The sequence below is a fragment of the Ixodes scapularis genome, unplaced genomic scaffold, assembly GCF_016920785.2.
Source record: "Ixodes scapularis isolate PalLabHiFi unplaced genomic scaffold, ASM1692078v2 PGA_scaffold1__304_contigs__length_218370807, whole genome shotgun sequence".
Taxonomy (NCBI): domain Eukaryota; kingdom Metazoa; phylum Arthropoda; class Arachnida; order Ixodida; family Ixodidae; genus Ixodes; species Ixodes scapularis.
The window spans coordinates 140,025,702-140,047,908 of record NW_024609846.1 but is presented as its reverse complement, the minus strand read 5'-3'; the positions used below and the strand labels follow the sequence as shown (position 1 = coordinate 140,047,908).

The following is a 22,207-nucleotide window of genomic DNA, read 5'->3' as shown; positions in this document are numbered from 1 at the left end:
GGGGTAGCAACCGCACTTTTTACAATACACTGCAAGATAACCGCCTGAGTTGTTATTTATCGACAGAAAGTGTTCCCGGGCCCTCAGGTTGAAACGTCTCCCGGTCTCGCCAATGTATACACGCGCCCGCGAGAAAGCGGTATTTCATAAATAACACCTGAAGCGCCTTCCGTGTAGCGCTTGCTGTGCTTCTTTTTGCATTCCTGTGTGCTCGCTTTTGGCTTCACTATAGGGCACTCTTTACCGAGTTTACAAGGCGCCGAAAAGTCGAGCGAGACACCGTACCTCGTTTTCCTTGTTTCCGTCTATGTCCTCGTCCTTTGCGCAGTTTATTTATTTTCTAGACATGAACCAACTAGACCGCCTAAAAATGTCACTAAACCTTTCTCTTTTTTTTTTTTTTTTTTTGAGGGGGGGGGGGGGGGGGCACCGTTAACTAAATCAAACTGGCGAATGCTCTGTACACGCTGTGTCAGTAGCAAGTAATTGTGATGAACCCCTCACTATGTTTGGGTTTTCGAAGGGAGTGAAAGGGGCTGCAGTATTTTCACAAGCGTGATTTTCTCGGCAATACCTATGTCCCAACTCTATCATGAACCGATTCCTACATCGCCACTTTGCTCCAATACCTTGGTACAAGAAAAACACAAATCTGACCCTGGATTTTGTACAAATTGTTCTTTCCGCACCTTTGCTTGGTTTATAGCCTCTGTACTGGTCAAGATGGGTTGTGTGGCGACAAAACAAATTTCTATCCCGCTTGTGGTCAAGTACTTTTTTTTTAATTTATGCTACATAGCTGGTTGCCTGTCAAACCATGGTTGAGGGAAGGAATATTTCTTTTTTGGTATGTTGATTTTTTTTTTCTCTTGTAAAAACACCAGAAACAATTGAGCGCGTTTTCGTGTATTGGTGGCGCCCGGTCTTATTTTGTATTGATTTATTTATTGCTGAATTTTCCGGCCGCTTGTAAAGTGGCCGGGGCAACTACAGCCACGCAGTGTGGCATAACAAAATATGTCAATCAAGGCAATAATAATAAGAGAACTACCGCAAAGAATACCGGTAAATCAAACTGACACTCAACAAACAATGTGAAAAGAAAAAAATTTGATATTTTCTTGTAAAACAACAATGTTGTTGTTTGTTGTCTTTCAAGGCAACAATGCACACGTCAACATTAAAACAATGTTTGGGTTAATCCGCGAAGTTCGTAAAACGTGAGCGGTGCGGATGTAATTTCCTCTGACACATGTCCTCGGTGAAAAATATCTCTACACATGAAGTAAACTTATCGAGGGAATCAATGTTTATGAGCTCTTCGGGAACTTTGTTCCAATTTGCAACAGTGCGCGGTGAGTAGTTTGTCTTGAAAATCTCCTCGTGGCAGAAATTATAAAATGGGTATTCTACAAAACGATCTATTCTACAAAAGGCGTTGAAAAATATATATTTATAACCCACGAAACTATAGGGGGTTGTATTAACTGCACGCCATATTTGAGGGCAATGTTTAAAGTGCATGCTCAGAACGGTAGTTACGGCAAACGGTTGCTTTCGTGTTTCGCGAACGTTCCCTTGGGAAACGCGTGGAATTATCACGCGGGCTATGGCCAATAGGAGCGCGCGGTTCGTAGGGGGGAGGAGTTTTCGAGAAACACGAACGTGACCGTTTGTGACCCGAATAGCACCACAGTTCAGCAGTCGCACACACAGCTATGGCCGCCAGTGAATACTCCCTATTCGTCTTTTTCCAGTCGAGGAGTGTAACACGGTCCCCTACGACCTATTTATGGTGCTTGAATTATTTAGCTAAAAATATAAAAAAAAATTAAAGACGTTTCTAATTTTTTGTAATGCGAAACTAGAGCGCAGCTCTTGAGGAGGAGGAAGGGAGGGTATGGAGTGGAGGGTACGCCCCTCCTCGCCTTTGTACCCTCCCGTCCTCCTCTCCTCCTCCCCTTCATTTAGCGGAAAATTTTTGCTAAACTTCCCGCTAAATGTATCGTAAAAAGTTTTCCGCTATATCTAGAGAAAAACATTTTTTCGCAGCGGGGATATTTTTTTGCTATATTTAGCGGGTAAATTGTTTTGCTATATTTAGCGGGAAAATTCTTTCCGCTAAATTTAGCTGGGAAAATTATTCTGCTAAATTTAGCGTGAAATTTTCCCGCTAAAGTTTGCGGGGAAATATTTACGCTAAATTTAGCGGGGAAACGTCCCATAATACAACGCGCGCAGTTACGCCGACGCCGACGGCGACGGCGCTTCACCCGGAAATGGGCGCCCTAAGAGCTGCGCCCATTTCCAAAAACACGGATGGAATGTTATCACGCCGACCCGAGCATTAAAACGGCGCGTATTCATTTTACTAAAGTAGTAACACAGTTCCAGTCCGTTTACGTCAGGCACTGAGCCCGACTGCGCACATTTGTCTGAAGAAGTTAATCATATTAAAGACTTTTAGTGTGCCCATTAGTGGTTGGGCGGCTCGTGTGTATATTGCATTCTAGTGTATTTTTTTGTCTGCATTCTGCTTCCAATTAAGAAAAAAAAAAAGTACCTTGCGGGAACGCGAAGACCTCAAGAACGCGCTTCACCCTTGGAACGCTTCTTGTACAACGAGAAAGACGTAGGCTGAATATCCCGCAAGCGCGCTTCACCTCTTGATTTTGTGCACGGCAGAAAAGCGGAAAGATTGCAAGTGCGCTTCACCCTACCACATCGTGTACAGCGGGAAAGCGAGAAACCCGTAAGTTCGCTGCACCCTCGGATCTTGTCCCGTTCACACTCTTGCGACCTCTTAAACCTGGGTTCCTTAAAACTTCTTAAACCAGAGAACACACTGGCGCCATCTATTGGGAAGCAGTGTAAACTCGGCGGTCCGGCATATTTTTTTTTTATTTCTCGCGCATTATCCTTTCTTTCTTGGCTCGAAAAACTTTTGTAAATGTTATAAACGAGCCTTTCTATGGGTATTACGCACATTTGACCTCGGAAATCCCGCAAAACCTTCGCTCTTGTGAAATGCACTTCCAGGGTCACCGCATAGATGGCGCCACAATGCCAGTGTGTTCCCTCATTCTAAAAACATTTAAGAAGTTTTAAGAGATTTCGTCTCTCTCAGTCGTACTCGGTCGCAAGAGTGTGAACGGGCCTTGAGAGAAGCGCCTTCATTAACTTTATATTTGCAATTGAAAATCTGCAGCCGCAGTTCGCCTTTGGAAGAGCGCTTTTGTCTTTTCTAGACCGTATAAAAAAGAAGCTTGTGTCACTGGCAAACAAAATTATAATTTCTATTTTTCTTTTTATCTTAATAAGTAGGTTTGTTTTTCCAAGATTCTCAGGCAAAGCAGAACATGCATTATTCGATGTGATTACAAAACCTTGCAAGCATTTGATCGAGGATATTAAAGGGGCGGTACAACGATATTCAATTGGAATACTTTCACTTTACACGAGCTTACTGGCACTAGAGGGACTCCAGGATACTCGCACGCAACGCCACTGGCCAAGAATCTCCTGTGTTGTGGACCAAAGCGAGAGTTTTTTTTATTCAATCTCTCCTTCGCAAAACTTGATGACGTAGCTGGGCGGTCGCAGTACTGCCCAGTGACGATATTTGAATGCGGCTCATAGATTGGTCCCGAGCACTGCGTGGGCACTCGATTTGGGCATGTGGTAATCGATAGCTCGAGAAGCGTTTGGGTAGTGGTCCGTGTCCACTCGCTGCAATGACAGCAATAGCCGAACCATAACAATGTCTGGAACTCATCGCATGTCCTGTGCCTTGCCGACCCTACGCGTGGCTATGATCAACATTGGCGGCCTATAATCGACTTCAGCTCACGTGGCCGCTTGTTCTGGCTGTCTGCGAGTTGAGGGGGTGAACGCCGCTCGTATTTCTTTAATTTTTTTCTGCGATTTCGATTGCATGTGGTGAAAAACGAACGGGTGTCTCACAGGTCTTTTAACGCCAGGGATTCGTTTTAGGCGGTATTTGCGCAAAGTACAAAAATCGTCGCATCTCCATCGATTTATACCTATTAAAGAAATAGATTTAGAAATTAGTTTATTTTACAATAAACAAAAGTAGTTCGTATGCCTAGATGTTCCCTTCTAAATGAAGCAGATAAATCTTAAAGAACGAACACGTAATACATGGATAGGTTCAACTTGAATTTAATAAAAAATAAAGTTGAGGTACAGAGATAGAAAAGGAGACACGGATATCGCTGGATTACCAACTGTGGGTTGATACTTCTTTGCTCTTTGTGTACCTTGACCTATCTGTTCTTTTTATTCTTCGTTCCAAGAGCCATAGATATAATTTTGTTTGAAATTACCCGCATTTCAGCAGGACGTAAAACACCGCGAATATTGTTTTTCTTTTGTGTTCAGCTTGATGGAAGGCACGCTGACCCATGTTGCTTCGCTTTCTTCGATGGCCATAATTTCAAGCATCTCGCTTGCATATGGGCTTTTGATGCTGCCGAACGCTCCACTGCATCTACAAATGCGGCTATTAGCTGGTAATGACCGGCTGTAGTTTCCTTAAGAGATGATGCAAGGTCTCTTGTCCTGTTATTTACACATCTGATAGTTTCACTGAGGTAACATTTGCCACATGATAGGGGAACGTGATAAACAACCCCTGTGTCACACGGCGCATACTGTGTCTTGTGAGAAATGTTACAAGTTTTCTTTTTGTTGATGTTTCAGTTTACTTTGTGACATATAGAATACGCCTTGTTTCGGGAAGGGCACACGACCTTAGTGCCCTGCCTCGCGGCTATCTTTTTTTTTAATTTATGGGTTATGCCATGAATCTTGTGTATTTCTGTGATTTTTTTGTTTGTTTGTTTATTTCTTGTCTGCCCTCTTTCATCCGTGTCGGTTGAATTTCTCTTGTTTTGTGCAGATGTTTTCACGCACGCATATTAGGAGACCAATCGGATACCCAGAATCACGGAGGCAGTAATTTTTTTTTTTTTTTTTATCTGGTAGGGACAAGACTTGTTTTAGGCCGATACCTCTAGCTGTATCCCTTAGACTGGGGTGTTGATGAGCCCCGTGTTTGTGGCACGCAGGGACGCCCTGCAAGGAGTGCTGGAGCGCCGAGGTCTCGACTTGTCCGGCGTGGACGTGATCCTCGAGTACTCCAAGAGACCCGCAAACCTCTCGCACGAAGCCCTCAAGTTTGTCGGGGCCCAGCTCAGGATTAAAGGTATGTTTCTTGTGGACAAATCTAAAAACAAAAATGCGGCTCGTTTACAAACGATAAAACGATCGGGAGTTTATCTAAAACGACACTAGACTCCCGTAAAGTTTTTTTTTCTTTTTTTTGTAGCTGGATAGGACATTTGTGTCTCAAAACAAAGTTGCCCCGACTCATTTGAACGATCCCGAAACTATATTAGGGTCTACGCCCCAAAACGGAACACTGTTTCGTAAGCGCACCTCAAAATAAGTCTCGGGACAAGAATGTTGCGCTATTCTTCTAAGGTGGTGCGCGGGGAGGGGGGTGGGGAGGGAGTTGAAAAATATTTGTTCCGTCCTGGTAATAATTTTTGGGAGCTCAGTGCCTCTTCCACTGCCTGCGCTTCCGAAAATTGAACACCAGTTTTACCAATTAAGGTGCTAGACGCAAGGTGTGGTTATCAAGATCGATTGTGATTGTGCGCTGCTGTCGTCATTATCCCTCCAAAAATGAGTCGTGCCAATGTGCGGGACAGTTTCGAGTTTGTTGCTTGCAAAGGACGGCGTCAATCTCCGTTTTAAGCTCTTTTTCTCTCTTTCTCTCTTCCCAACGCTGGGAGGGCAGAAGAAAAAAGTGGGAAAAAAGCAACGTCATTAGTGGGGTGCGCTGAGTTTATCGAAGCAAACACTGGCTTTATGAGGCGATTTTACGAGACGCTTTTTCACTTCCAGTAAGCCGCGTTCCGCCATGTTAATAATGCGGCGTCCGCCTCTTTTGCCGTTAGTTCGTGTGCCCACGATTAGTTATTGGTGTCGTTTATGGTGTTGGTGAAACGCAGAAGAACGGCCAAGAGGCTCCGTAGACTACAAAACTCAGTAAGTGTATACGATCGGGGAAGTACAGGGTGTCACAAAAGAAACTTTACACGGTCTTTTTTACCGCAAAAATAAACTAGGCATCGGCGAACGCTCATTCTTCGCCCAAAGGTAAAGCTAGAGGTCACAACCAGATGCCAAAGTTTCAGCCCGATCCGATAACTTAATCAAAAGTTATAAGTGATTTTCTGAAAATTTCAATGGGAAAATGGAGCCCATTTTTGCCCGTTTTCGGTTTCTGGTGCCATAGAGCCCCATGTGATTGAAAACTCCGTCGGCCGCCATTTTCCCATTGACATTTTCAGAAAATCACTCATAACTTTTGATTAAGTTATCGGATCGGGCTGAAACTTTGGCATCTGGTTGTGACCTCTAGCGCTATCTTTGGGCGGAGAATGAGCGTTCGGCGATGCTTAGTTTATTTTTGCGGTAAAAAATACCGTGTAAATTTTCTTTTGTGACACCCTGTATTTAGAGCAGCAAAAACCATACTCCGTATCTTTCATTTCGTAGTCGCCCCCGGCGACTCCTTTAGATCTTTCCATCGCTTATCACCCGGGCGAAAAATGCCAAGACACTGAGCAGTCGACGCATACTCAGCGTTGGATGTATGCCGCCCAACAGAGCTTACAGCGCATGCTCAGAAGGGGCCCGGCAAACAAAGATGGCAGAGGGCGTTTCATGGGAAGGTCTATGCGGAGAGCAAGTCGTCTGCTTCCTGCGCAGGAGTTGCGTTGACGTCAGAACGACGCCGAGCTGTGACGCTTTGGTTGAAAGGAAAAGGATAGTGGATAGACCTCAAGCCATCTATAGCATCGAGCTCTACCCACTAGCCTCTCAATCAGAGCCAATCAGGGCTCGGCGTCGTTGTGACGTCACCGCAACTCTTGCGCAAGGAGCAGACGACTTTCTCTTCGTATTGACCCTGTTCGAAAGATTGCCCTCTGCCGCATAATGACGGACGACCGCAAGGTCTCGGTACTCTTTATGCATTGGGTCGAATTAAAAGGCGAAAAACAGGCCCACAGAAAGAGAGGACGAGCGCAGTGACGTTGCACTTTCGACGCTGCTCTTGGATCGGCTGTTCGGCTTCTATGGTTGGCCGCGATCTGGCATTCGCTGTCTTATGGAACGACTTGCGGGTTGGACGGTATCAATCGTTCCGCCATTGTGTAGTGGTTTCGACCGTCTAAAACGATCGGCACGTGACTTTCAAAAGAGGGTCTATTGTCAGTCATTTTGACCGCCGACGGGTGAACTTCTCGATCGCCGGCTCGTCTTGAGTCTGTATAGAGACTGGTATGTATAAAAAATCAAATACCTAACCGACGCTTGTTTTCGCAGACTACTACTCTGGTTGAGCGAGCTGGAAAACGCTGCCTCCTCGTAAAAAGGCGTAGGGCGAAAGTTTGTCAAAATGGCGTCCGACGACAGTTTGAGTAGGAACTATACCTCACGTAGAACCGCCCCGCTCGAATATTACCTCCACTTCGTGTTTCGTCGTACTGTTTTCCGGCTCGCTACAACTTTCTCAAAGTAAAGGTCGTTATTGCCTACGTAACCCCGTACTCAACTTAAGTTCTTTTTTTTTTTCTTTTTTTTTTTAATGAGGGATAAGCGTTATTTCGCCCTATAAATAAAACTCGGATCCCAATGGATACGTAACTTGGTGTCGGGAAAAAGTTATTCGATATCGTCGTTTTTCTATTGTGGAGTTTTCAAGGCGAGCAACGTCAAGCGGCAATGTCGTGTTCGCGCTCACTTTACGCAACACAGTGCGAATACGACATCGGCACTTCACTTTATTCGATCAAAGTATGACCGAGCCTCAAAATTTACCGCTTACGTAAGGCTGCCCCAAGTGAGCGCTCTTCACCCGACTAAGATTTTTACTCAGGGGCGTTAAGTTCTAAGAGCAAAACAAGAACAACCGGTAATCGCTCACTCGTGCCTCGTGCTAACTGTGACACACGCTGTATGTGTACAAACCGCACTTTCACTGGCGTTTATTTGTCCGTGGAAACGTCGTTTTCAGCGACATTGCAGTTACGCAGGTGCTGTGTGACAATGTAATCCGGAAAAGCTGTTTCTTTTTTTCTATTTTTTTATATAACGAAACACAATCCATTTTGAGAAACTTCCATCTGGGTCCCACAATCGTGTCGGGAAATTGCCTAAACTACTCGGTGCAATCTCATATCATTTTTTTTATATTTAATTTTGTCTTTACTGGAATGTACATTATCGAGCGACATCGGTGTTGGAACGGGCAGACGTTGACTATTTTATTTTCAAATGGTATCGACACAAGTCTGTCATTGCTTGGTTTAGACTGTAGTTTAGACTAGGCATCGGACGATATCCTCTTCTTGGTCATTTCCTCGCACCTTTATATGTCTGGTGTAATTGTTGTTTGAAGCGTGTATCTAGCTTCTTTGTTGTTGTTCTGTGTGTGAGTTGTTGGGTGAAAAAGGAGAAAGGCCAGATGATCGGCCTTCGCGAGGCAGAGCTCATGTGAGCCCTTGCCCGGTCGAATAAAAGGTAGAAAAAGAAAAAAAAAACACAAGAAGTAAGGTTTTCAATGTTCGCGTGCAAGTCTGCCTAAAAGTTGTGGAGGCTCCTTTTTGGCTCTCAGCACCACTGAAATGTGGTGCTTGCGTTGGCTTCGTCTCGAGTCGGTATAACGCATGCAAAGCCATTGTTTTATGAGCTAAGCGTGTTCATGTTGAGCATGTTGTGCGCTTTAATTAATTTCATTCTCTCGACGTAATGATGGCCGGGGTGTATAGGATACTATGACAATCTACTTTGCAGCTAAAAAAACTTGTCTTTATTATTGTTGATTAAGCCTGGGGGTCACAAAACGTGTCGTGCGTGCATAATGTGAGCGTTTTTATTTGTTCGTTGGTGATCTGATGCGTGGCACGCAGGGTAAAAAAAAAAGATTAATCTTTTAAAATGGTATGCACTTCATTTATTTGACTTCAATTTTTTTTATTTAAATCAGTATTTTTTTAAATAATGTTTGCTTGATTTAGATCAAATTTATTTTATTTGTATTACATGAGATCGAAAATAGTGATACTTTATCACTAGATGTATTTTAAACATGGTAGATTACTTGGCCAATTCGTCTGATAACTGATAGTTTTGAGGAAGAAAGCAGTTTAATTAACAAACTGCTGTAAAATGTGAAAACGCTTGGAGTTTACTTTAATGACCAGATGTCTCGGAATAATCACATTATTAATAGGGCTAAAAAACTTTCAAAAGGGCGTGTTATATTGTGTCAGTCTAATGTGCAATACTACAACCTTGTGAAACCTCAACAAATTACATATTAAAAAAAGGCTGTTCGCATGATACAAAAAGTTTCTTTTGACGCACATACTCCTCCACCATTTAAAGAGTTGAATTTAACATATAATCATGACTCATATGTGTATAGTCTCCTCACGCGATATAAATCCTCCCTTTGAAGTAATGTACCATATTTTACCTGTATTTCGAATTTGACTCCAATTTCCAAACCTCATGACATTAAAGAAAGAGAGCGATGGAAAATGCCATAAAATCGTACGAACTATCTGCCTCAAATGTTAAGCCTACAATTGTCCTTTCGTCTTAAATAAATTTGAAAAACACAATTTGCCAAATATTGAAAGGCTAAATTTTAATGAATATTTATTACTTTGTTTGCACTAATAAGAAGAAAATCATCCTTTTGAAGCTGTCAAAATGTACGTTAGTTGTTTTTTTTTGTACAAATTTAGTTATTAGACGTTATCTTTATTTTAGCTTAAGGATGAAAACCTGCCTTTTGTTGCTATTTCCGATCAATAGGTGTTGATCATATAAATGTTTCGGTTGTCATTCCTGGTCGCTGTTGTTTTGTTACCGTATGCGAATGTAAAGCTGCAAAGTCCTTGTCAAGTCAAAATATTTTGACCTTTTTTTGCCATTGCAGCCTACATCACAGCCCGGTAATGTAAATAAAAAAATATTGATTGGATACTTAATATTAGAGAAAAATCTGTTTTTTTTTAGTTAGCTGAAGAGGTATATTAGCTGTCCCTTTCACATTCTGATTTACTTGCCATACGGCATTACTTTCCTGGTTTTCGTTTCTGTCGCGTTGTGACTTGCTTTACGTAACTCACGAACGTAGTGAAAGGTAAAAGGAAATCTCAATCCTTCGATTGCTCAGAAGAGCACTGGCTTTGCTCGTCCTGATATAAATATTTCTTCCTCGAAGATTGTTTCATTTAAATATAAACAAATGCAGATAGAAAGAAAGCAACAAATTATCGATAAATTTTCTACCCTGGTTGCACGTACCACACACTCACATACTGCTCCTGTTTATGAGAATGATCGAGACGAGTTTAAGTTCATTTATTTATTACATCTACCATCAGGGCCTTCGGCATTGAAGAGGGGAGTGGTTACAAAAATAAATGATGATGAAGTAAAAGAAAGCAGTTACTAGAAGTACAAAAAAAAATGTCGTTCATTCATACAATACTGCCTAAGGCGTTCTTGAACTGTTGGAGGTCTTCTATCGAATCTGTTGGTACGAGATGGCGATTCCACTCTTCTGATGTGAGTGGGAGAAATGACTGAAAAAAAAAAAAAGCATTAGTCCTGCACGATGGGACGCCAACCTTATGGACGTGATCTAATCGAGATGAAACATTCTGAGAGGTAAAATAAGTTCGGCGCAGAGATGGGGGTGATAAATCAACTTGTGAAAGATGAAAAGACGAAAGCTTTTACGACGAGATGACAAAGACGAGAGTTTTTAACGACGAGATGCCAAAGACGGTAAGTCGAGTCTGGATTTCATTGTGCTTATGCTGGCAGTTCTGTTATAAGTGGACAAAATAAAACGAACAGAGTTATTCTGGAGCATTTTGAGAGAGTGAATTAGATTTTCATGACAAGGGTCCCAGACTGAGACGGCATATCGGAGTTTTGGACGAATTGGTGCTTTGTTCTAAAGATGAGGAAAATTTTGCAAAAATACGTCGAAAATATCCCAACATCCGGTTAGCGTTATTAGTTATATATGTTTTATGAACTGTCCGAGTGAGATTTGATGGGATGTGAACACCAAGATATTTATAATTAGTCATATCGTCCATGGGCAAGTTGCGAAGATGGTAAACAGGTAAATCGCGCATTTTCCTAGACACGCGCGTAAATTTACATTTGTTAATGTTCAATACCATGCATCACGTTTTCCACCAATCAAAAATAGCGTTAAGATCGGACTGGAGCGTTTTAATGTCATTTTCACAAATTATTTCTTTAAATATAACACAGCCAACAGCAAACATATGAATACGGAAAAAGACATAAAAGGGTAGATAAATAATTCATATAAGAAGAAAGAAGAGGTCCGAGCACAGAGCCTTGTCGCACACCGGAGTGAACGCCACTCGTCTGAGAGAGACGTTTATTAGCTACAATAAACTGCGAGCTGTTAACCAGAAAACATTCCAGCCAGATAAGAAGTTTTGGATCCAGGTTAAGTTGGTGGAAGTTATAGAGTAATAGCTTATGGCAGGACCCGTGACGTGGTGAGATTACGTGGGGTGCTACGCCTCGTCGTTCGAAAGCCAGCCGCGCGCGCCGACAGTCGTCTACTTATAGGCTAGGTGACGGAAGCTACCGCTCGTTACAAAGGGTATAGCCGTTAAAATCCATCCATCCATTCATTCATGCAGGCTCTCTGGAGTCATACTTAGTTCAGCTACTGTATGTATGTATGTATATTTGCGGCGCAATCTCTTTGTATCGAGAGTCTTGTAAGACACGCCAAAAATAGCAAAAAAATAAAAACAAAATAAAAAAGGAAACAACGAAAGACAAGTGGTAGCACGTGTGTCCGAAGTTCGCCAACCCTCACTTTCGCACAGTCAAAGTTAATCACTACACGTGACACCGTCGTTTTAAGTGAGTGTTTGCCCCTCCAGCCAACAGTAAGGCAGCGGCTATTGGCTACCTTAGTCATCTTGGTCATCTTGGTCACGCCCCCGATTTTTTAGTCGAGTCCGCCACCATCTTTGAGCCTCCGCTTGGAGCATACTACATGGGTGTGCTTGCTGGTGAAACCAACTGCCTCCTCCAAGCGGGCACCAACGACAGGCGTTGGGTGTAGTGCCCTGCACGCAAGCAGCAAGTGGTCGATTGTCTCTTGGCCCGCTCCACACGCACTGCATACCGTGTCAGTCGCGCTGCTATCATACTTGCTTCGGTATAGGTAGGTACGTAGGGCACCACCACGGGCCTCAATAAGCAGTCGACTGCCCAGTGGGTTCCCGCAGAAAGTCACCGGGGCGTCTTCAGAGACGCGTACATGTGCATGGAAGGGTGTTGTAGTATGCCGCGCATCCAACGGTCCCTCTCAACCCTCTTCGCTTCCTCCCGCACTCTGCTCATCCACTCCTTTTCTGTTTGAGGTTCAGCGGCCAAGCTGAATATCTTAAACTTTGTCCCAAGACGAGTGACTCGCTTCCTCCACGTCGAGTTGATATGCTTCCGGTGAATGTACAAAAAAAGTTGCCTAGACCACCAGTCTCTGTCCATGTACCGGAGACGTGCTTAGTACTGAAGCTTGCTCTTTGCCTCCCGCGCTTCCGTTCACCGCCTCCTAGTGGCGCTAAGCAGAAGCGTCTGGTTTCTGATTACACTTTCGTGCATGGGTTTGATTCCCGGAGGGCCGCTGAGTAAATCTCGCAAATTGAGAATGAGTTCAATAACTTAACGTATAGTATGCTTTTACATGTTTCGCACGCTTATGCACTGCCTGGTATATAGGCTATGTATGCCTTATGTTGCCTTGGCTTTTGCATGTGACGGCTTTTTGTTACGCTCGAGCGTAACGCTTTTGCATGGGATCCGCACCATTACCCCAACCTGTGTTCAAACGAAATGACGCATTAGAGAGTATTACCTATATGAGCAATCGCCGTCGGTTAGGTTTTGGCGTGCTCCACACTGAGCAAGCGCCATACATACACAACGCAGCGAGCTCTGCGTACGTATGCTCGTTATCGGTTTTTGCCTGCGCACACAGCGGCCCTTGCGTTGCCTTCTCGTTGCTTTCGCCGCGCTCGGAACAGCGCGACAAGGACAATTTAGATGCGTTGCGTATGCGTTGCGCTGTATGAAAAAGTGTTGGTTTGACGCGTTCCGCAGCGTTCTGCTGATAGCTTGCGTGCGTCGTACTCAGTGCCAACGCAAGAGTGTTTTCACGATTCTAAAGCTCTGTAAAGTCAAAATACAGTGTCCAAAAAATGGTTTTAATGCGTTACCTAATATTAGTGCCTTGGTATATGCGCTGAACTTTGACTGGTTGGAGCGCGTGTATTCAAGGTTCGTAACGTCACCACGGGATGGCGCCTTAACCCCACGTAACACCTAGTCACAGCCCCTAGCAACCGAAGATCGCCGGCGACGTCCCCCTTTTTGCCAATTTCGGCGGCTCGCGCTGGGGGACTGTGGGTGCATCACTGGAATGCGTGTCAACCTCCTTCGCCCACCCCTCCTCGCTACTGCGATTTTCAATGCGGGACAACATTACACTCGGTTTGGCAACGATCGCCGGCAACATGACGCATGCGACGCGCGAACATTCCTCGGTGAAGGCAGCGAAGGTACGGTGTGCGAAGGTCAGTTCACGAGGCCTCTCTTGCCGAGGTCTCGTAAAGCGGATACGACCGGTCGACCGCTCGCGTCGCGTTCTCATGTTTAAAGAAATCTAAAATGTTACTCTGAACCAAATTTGTTTTTCTCAGGTTACAGCATTTTGTGTGCAAAATAAAAATTGTGAGTGTATTTTGGTGGCGTTGCAAGCGCGAGATATTTGGGCTTTTAGAGCGCAGCTCTTAGGCGCCCGTTTCCGGCTTGAGCGGCGTCGGCGTCGCCGTCGCCGTCGGCGTAACTGCGAGGTAACGTGACGCCCCCAAGGTCACCCCAAGGTCACGCGACCCACCAAGGTCACACCAAGGTCACGTGACCCCCTCCCCCCGAGGTCACGTGACCCCCTCCCCCCGAGGTCAGGTGACCCCCCCCCCCCCCGAGCATATCCAAGAATGAGGGGAGGAGGAGGAGAAGGAGGAGGAGGGGTCTACCCTCCCCTCAGTACCCTTCCCTCCTCCTCCTCAAAAGCTGCGCTCCAATTTCGCGTTACAGGGAGTTGTAAACGGCTTTCACTTTTTTCGTCGTGGCAAAGAAACGCTATTCTAAAACTCTCTTGAGGAGCGTGCGCTAACGCAAGCTCTAAATGTAGCGCTAGCGTGCGCTAAAATTGCGTACGTTTTTCTGAAACTCCCTATTGTCTGCTTAACTGTAGCGCTAGTGAGTGGAACCAGATGCCAACGTTTCGGAACGAGCCGTTATTAGAGCACAGCTCTTAGGCGCCGGTTTCCGGGTTGGGCGGCGTCGGCGTCGGCGTAACCGCCCGTTGCATTATGGGACGTTTCCCATAATGGCGGCACGTGTGACGTCACGAGGGTAAAATTTTTCCGCTAAATGTGGCGGGAAAATTTTTCGCTTAATTTGGTGGGGAAGTTTTCCGCTTAATTTGGCGGGAAATTTTATCCGCCAAAATTAGTGCGGAAATTTTCCCGCTACATTAAGCGGAAAATTTTCTCACATAACTTTTTGCATAAAAAATGAAAGACGTTTACAATTCTCTGTAATGCCGAATTAGAGCGCAGCTTTTGAGGAAGAGGAGGGGAGGGTACGGAGGGGAGGGTATGTCCCCCCTCCCCCTTCGTGCTTCTCTCCTGCGTCCCTCTCATTTAGTGGCAAATTTTCGCTTAATTTACTTACTTATTACCGCCAAATTTATCGCGAAATTCAGCCAAAATCTGCCGGCTAAATTTAGCAGTTTCCCGCTAAATCTAGCGCGAATATTAGGCGAAAAATTTTCCTCTAAGTTTAGCGGGAAACTAAATTGGTGTTGAGGTCACGTGACGTCAATTTCCTCGCTAAATTTGGCGGTAAAATTTTCCCGCGGGAAAAAAGTTCGTAAATTTCCGCTAAATGAGAGGGACGCAGGAGAGGAGCACGGGAGGGGAAGGAGGGGCATACCATACCCTCCGTACCCTCCCCTCCTCCTACTCAAAAGTTGCTGTCTAATTCGGAATTACAGAGAATTGTAAACGTCTTTCATTTTTTATTCAAAAGTTACATGATTTTCTTAAATTTTTAATGGGAAAATGGAAGCCGACAGAGCTCTCAAATACATTGAGCTGAATATGTTACCAAAAAACGGGCAAAAAGGGGTCCCATTTTCCAAATTAAAATTTCGGAAAATCATATAACGTTTTTCTGATGGAGAACGAGTCTTCAGTAATGCGTAGAATAATTTTGTGGTAAAAAAAATTGTTTGGAGGAACACATTGTACTTGCGGCTTATCATCTAACCCCCGGCCACTCTGCACCCTCAGAAAAAAAGAAAAAAGAAAGGTACCCGAAGATAAACGTTCAAACAACACGTCAATATTTGTTGGCACTAGCGGACTCGCGTTGCAGAAGAAAGAAAAATGCATTTAAGCTGCATCACATATGTACGACAAAGCGAGAGGATATGTCCCTCGCTTTCTGAAAGATTCATTCACCGTGGACAAGTCGTTGCGAAGCGGTAAAACATGGAAGCACGTACACGTAGTACAACGGCCCGGAGATTGTCGGCTCGTGGTTGTAAGCAACGCGCTCGATACGATGCCCACAGTTGAGCACTTGCTCCCCTTTGACGAGGCGCCTCTCGTCTGCATCTGTACATGTTGCATGATCGTCGCAGGTGGTCGAGGTACTCAAAAGTAGGGTGTGCTTCTCGTGACTCATTTCGCTCATCTTTCTGAAAGACCGTCGTGCCAGCCAAAGTATTCGAATTTTTACGGGATGACAGGGAGATCGAGCCAAGGACAGAGATTGGATGCGAGCGCTGCGTCAGCGGTCGGTAGGGCCTCGTGTCCAATCAATGCCTCGAAGGACACTCGGAATCGGGCTCGGATTCGATCGCTGAGTTGGCGCTGTTCGACAGTGATGACGTTTCACGGAGGAAGAGCAGGACGTTTGCGAGTATTGGTCTTTTTTCTCGGTGGCCAGCCGCTCACGGCACCGAGCACAACTTGCCGCGGGCGGCTGACACAGCGCGCTTGCGAATGTCTGCACAGGGACATACTCATTCCTGCTTGTCATTCAACTTACGGGGCCTCAAAAAGCGCAAATGCGTTCTTTCAATTTATGTATAAGATTTTGTAGCGGAACGGAATATTAGAGAGTTTTAGCAGATCGTGTTTTCAGGCCACGGTAATCGTAGCGTGAGCTCGCGCTGCCACTTCGATGCATGCTCGGAAGCGGTAGTGGGCCCTTGAAAACGATCTACTAAAACTCCCTATTTTTGACTAGACCCTCTCGTCGTCTCTTAAGTGGGGGTCACGCGGCTTATAGATCATTTGAAAGAGAGTCGTCAGACATCAGTCACCTGAATATCCGTGGTTCGAATGCCGCGTGCCGAGTTTCTCCTTGAACTCGTTACCGTGCGGCATTCGAAGCACGCATATCGTGGCGACTTGAGTTCCAATCTGTTTGCAGACTATAATTTCTAGGATAAGCAGCGCGACCCCGGCTTTACGGAATGCATTATGCGGTCTGTACTACCTTCACCCTTAAAGGGATACTACAACGAAATTTCGGTGCTCATTTTTTGGTCTATATGTGTTAAAAAAAAGCAGCATCACATCGAACACACCAATATCTTGTTAAAAAAGTCACAAAAAGTAATTTTAAAGCGAATTAAATGATTAGCAAAGAGCACCTGGTGGATGTCGCTAATGCCTCGTTTGTAATGCCCGTCTAGGAACCTTGACAGCTAGTGACGGAGGTTGTCTCGTCTCCGGCCACGACGAGAAAAGAGGGGCAGGAGGAACTCCCCTCTTCCCGAGAATGCCTTTTGTGTGTCGCAGAAGTCGCTATCGTCCCCCTTCAAGATTACAGAAGATTAACCCGTCCCTCAAAATTCGTACAAAAGCAGCCACTTCGGTGGCTGGAACGACTAGGCCATCCTCTCGACGTCAGCCTCGCCGTAGCTTTGCTCGTCTTGAGACGACCTACGTCACGATTGCGTTGGATGTCACGTGGTCTCCGCTGGGCCTTCTCCGAGCGCTTGCCAGAGTGGGCCGTTTATAGCGGAAAATACAGCCATCAGGTTCAAAATACAAACGTGCGATTGTCGTTTGCGGATATTGTGGATCGTATTCAACCTATTTTTGAACACGACGGGAATATTTCAAATTTCGTTGAAGTATCCCTTTAAGCTGAGACTAGAAGATCCGCCTTGAGCGCGAGCTTTCTGTCCTTTCTAACACAAGTCTGAAGGTACGCGCAACTAAAGCACTGCAGAAGCCAGCGAGCTCTCGCTGAAGGTGGAGCTTCTAGTCTCAGCTTAAACGAGCCCTGCAATCATATTTAGGCCTCTGCCTTTTTTGTGGTTTCCACGTCTCTTTGGATTCGGGCAAGCCAGCGGGCACGGAGAGTAACTAAATATCAGTGCGTCATATTTTAACCAGACGACGCAGGAACCTCCTCCACCTACGGGGGCAACCCGCGGTGCCGAAAACGCGCGATATGTGACGTCTTTGGTCCTGGCCTTTCTACTCGTCAGAGCCGCTAAAAGCTTCTTTTTAGTCAAAATACAAAATATAAGTGGCCCGTAAGCCTTTTCAATTACTTATAAAAGTAGTTTTTGTTCAGTATTTTAGATCAGAAAAAAAAAAATGCAGTTTATGAAGTACGAAAATTAGAAATGGCCCGTCAACATACCCGCACCAAGCGGTGGAAAAGGCGGCGTATACTAGAAAGGTGTAGTGAAATCAGGCACCGCCGAGCGGCGAGCGTAGAAAGGTCCAAGATGTACGCGGCGGCACTGTAGTCGAGGATCCGATCGCTTTCGAGTGTTCCGAAGGCCTTCGGCGAGCAGCTTTGTCTTGCGGTTTGGCCCTCTGGCGGTATGGCAGCGCAAAGTGGCTCCCGTTCTGAACTCATCTTTACCCCTTGTTTGCTGTCGTTCGTGGTCAAAGAAGTGTCTTGCCGAATTAGTATTTAATCGCGCAGCAAATGTAATGTGAGACGGCCTGGCTGCCCGCTTCATACAGCCTATCCAGAACATGCTTTATTGGCGCCCTCTCGAGCCGTCGACACGGAGTGCGGTAACCGTGAGCGCTCGCTGAGCTCACTACCCCTCCTCTATTTCACTGCCACTCAAGCGACCAAGGACGTCATGAAGGAGGTTGTTTTTTGCTTGTTTTCGTAATTTTAATTTGCTTATTACTTTTAAAAAGACGCGAAATTCGAGAAAAGAGGAGTTTTATTAAGTTACTACGTTCAGTGTGCTCAGGTTCGGTGCAAATTAAAAACCAGTAGAAAAAGTCCTCGCAGGGCCCCTTTAAGGGTTAAGGAAGTATACGCAGCAGACGCTTGCTAGCCACGCGGCTTGTAGTTCACGTCGTTCGCGTAGCAACCAGAGAGGGCGTCGCATGGACAAGTGGCCTCGGTTGCACGAATGCTCCTGAAGCAAGAGCACCAGTCGAAGATACCCGCTCGCGCTTGCATAGCCTTTGCGCTCGAAGCCTTAGCGGTCACTTGCGTCTATCTTGGATGCGACGCCTCCAGTGTCCGCTGCTTGCATTTTGTCGTGCTTTGATAGCAACAACCTCTAAATGATGAAACCGTAGTACTAATGTTTCGGCCTCACCTAAAAAAAGGCCTTCTCTGTGCATAGAATCTATAGACAGAAGTGCTACGTGAGCCTGCAGCTGGGACTCAAACGAACACGATTCCCAGCCGACTGCTGACGCCGCAGTCGATTTGTGCCGGATTGCCCTCTATGCGCCGAGAAAGTGGGAACGAGGAGGATGTACGAAAGCGCGAGGGGGCGTCTGAACGCCGAGCTGTGATTGGAACGATTTGTGGGACCTAAAGCTATTGGGGAGGAAATCGAAGAGTCACGCTCTAGCGGTACTCTTCGGCTGTAGAGACAACAAACCGTATTTCCTTGCTCGGTTTTGATCAGGGAAGTCGAAGATGACGTTTCGAAATCCGCTCCTCGACTAAGGCGCTGATGAGAGCGAAGCGTTCGTGCCCATGCCGTGATAGGCCAGGTTCAATTTGTTTGTTTTGCTGTGTAAGCTGTGGGGACAACAAACTCAGAAAAAAAAAAAAAAAAAAAAATCCTATGACATTTAAGCACTTCTTGTGAGTTGTGAATGCAAAAGCATGAATGTCGTTCTTCCGCCCCCTTGGTTCGTCTGCGGCGTGCTAGCGTGGACGCCCACGTTTCGCTACTGCCGTGGTTGTGGCCGGCGGCCGAGCGCGCGCTCTCGTAAAGCGACTGCAGCACTACTCCCCCCGCCCCCTTCCCTCCGGCAACGCCTGACACGAGAGCGGCGGCCGAGCGCGCGCTCTCGTGAAGCGGCCCCCAATGGCTATCCATAAATTTTATGGAAAAGAGCTACACGTGGCGATTTTCGGCGTAACGAAGGTTGGGGAAGCTGTAGGGTAGCTTTGATTCATGATACACTGGACATACGATAGTAATTCGACAAAATAAAACTCGCCCTATGGTTCTGTACGGATTCTAGGGTATTAGTAAGGTATCCGAGGCATGAATCCCACACTGAACGCGCATATTCAAGATTTGACCGGACCAGGGTTTCATAGAGAAGTAGCTTCAAAGATGAAGTGTCCGTGTAGAAGTTACGGCATAAATAACCATGCACGTGCTTAACGTTGTTGACAATATAGTTAATATGCGTTTCCCAAGAGAGGTTAGCTGTTATATCAGGGGTGGCCAAACTGAGGCTCTTCCCGGGTCCAAGTGCGGCTCGCGGCTCATCATATTTTAACCGGACGACGCGGAAACCACCTCCACCGACGAGGGCGACCCGCGGTACCGAAAGCGCGCAAAATGTGACGTCTTTGGTCCTAGGCTTACTACTGGTTAGAGCCGCTAAAAGTTTTTTCGTAGTCGAAATACAAAATATAAGTGGCGCGAACCGTTTCAATTATTTATAAAAGAAGTTTTTGTTCAGTATTTTAGATCAGAAAAGAAACAAATACAGTTTATAAAGTACGGAAACAAGAAAAGACCCGTTGACATACCCGCCACCAAGCGGCGGAAGAAACGGCGCACACTAGAAAGAACTAGTGGGATGAGGCTACGACGAAGGGCCAGCGCAGAAAAGTCCCGGATGTACGCGGCGGTGCTGCGATCGTATACCGGCTCGACGATCCGACCGGTTCCGAGCGTTCCGAAGGCCTTCGGCGCGGGCCCTGCTGGCGATTTGGCCATTTGGCGCCATGGCAGCGCGACGCCGCGAAGTGGCTCCCGTTCTGATCTGATCTTTACCCCGTGTTTGCTGTCGTTTGTGGCCAATGAAGTGTTATGCCGAAATAGTCTTTAATCGCGCAGCAGATGCAATGCGAGCCGCCCCGGCCGCCCGCTTCATAGAGCCTATCCAACACATGCTTTAGTGGCGCCCTCTCGAGCCGTCGACCCGGAGTGCGGCAACCGTGAACGCTCGATGAGCTCACTACCCCTCCTGTAGTTCACGGCCACTCAAGCCAGGACCTAAGACGTCATGAAGGAGGTTATTTTCTGCTTGTTTTTGTAATTCTAAGTCGCCTATAACTTTTAAAATAAAGCGAAATTTGAGAAAAGAAAAGTTTCATTAAGTTACTACGTTCAGTGCGCTCAGGTTCGGTGCAAATTAAAACCAGTCAAAAAGTCATTGCAGGGCCCCTTTAACGTTGTTGACAATACAGTTAATATGCGTTTCCCAAGAGAGGTTAGCTGTTAAATCAGGGGTGGCCAAACTGAGGCTCTTCCCGGGTCCAAGTGCGGCTCGCGGCTCCCCCTGCACATGATTCAAAGGCTAATTGCGGTTTGCACTTTGCGCGCTTTCTTAGCGTACGCTATTTTTTCAGAAAATTGCGTGCGCACACGAAGAGTCCTTACGCTCCCCCGAAAAGGATTCGGGAAGAGAAGTTGGCTAAAGCCAAGACGAGCACAGTTAAAAAATGGCGGCTCCCAGGAGCGCGGCTGGGGCAGCTTTGGCGGCGGCGTCGTGAGCGCGACGTCGGCGGCATCCTCGCGACTGCGATTTCGAACGCGCGTCAGAAAAGTTTGCGAAAACCCAGCAAGGTGGGCAACGATCGCCGGCAACTTGCTGCTTGCGACGCGGAAACGTTTCTTGGCGAAGGTCAGTATACAGGAGACCTCTCTTGCCGAAGCGACGCAAGCGGACACGACCGGTCAACCACTCCCGTCGCATTCTCGTATTTAAAATCGAAAATGTTACTCTGAACCAAAATATTTTCTAAAGTTACAGCACTTCGTGCGTGAAATAAAAATTATTACTGTATCTTGGTGGCGTTGCAAGGGCGAGATGCTTGGGGTTTTGCGTCGCGGTAGACAAACGCTACTCCACTCTTGCGTAGCGTGCGCTAAAACAAACGCTAAATTTAGCTCTAGCGTGCACTAAAATCGCGTAAGTTATCCTAGGACTTACTATTAGCTGGTTAAGATTAAAATCGGAGCATAGGTTTACGAATTCTGAGGCTTCACTTCATAAATGAGATGTTGTCTGTGATGGTCCAGATCAACTTTTCTTACGGAAGTTAAAATTCCCTAAGAAAATATAGGCGAGAGTGGATACCTTAAAACAATTTCACATAACACATTATCCAGTTCAGTGCAGAACGTAGAAAGAGCATTAGGTGTTAGTTTTTGTATTTCTTTGACAGCAACGTGCCTTCTTCGGTGGTATACATCGGAACAGAGTTCAAATAAAGCGCATCAACCAATCTAGCTCTATAGTTTACTTAAATATACTGAACGTATACAAAGTAAAAATCCCAAAATCCCCATGACAGTTCCGACGTTACCTGGTTTCTAAAATTCTTCGAAGGCATAAACACGTGCATTGTATGTGACTGAAAATATTAAACAAGTCTTGCGGATGAGAGTCGAAAGCTGAAATACCTCACATTTAAAATATGTTTTAATTACCACGTTTGCGCCGCGTTCTTTCTGACTATCGAGGCGCAGAAGGAACAT

At 45.7% G+C, this 22,207-nt stretch overlaps 1 protein-coding gene across 2 annotated transcripts in view; it reads left to right on the top strand.

Annotated features, from left to right (window-relative positions):
- LOC8035386 (pleckstrin homology domain-containing family G member 5) overlaps positions 1 to 22,207 on the top strand; it is a 432,434-nt gene that overhangs the window by 266,322 nt on the left and 143,905 nt on the right. For both annotated transcript variants that reach the window (XM_042290955.1, XM_029985409.3), the window contains one exon: positions 5,091 to 5,227. In XM_042290955.1, coding sequence (XP_042146889.1) covers positions 5,091 to 5,227 — 137 coding nt within the window. The remainder of the gene's footprint in view (positions 1 to 5,090; positions 5,228 to 22,207) is intronic.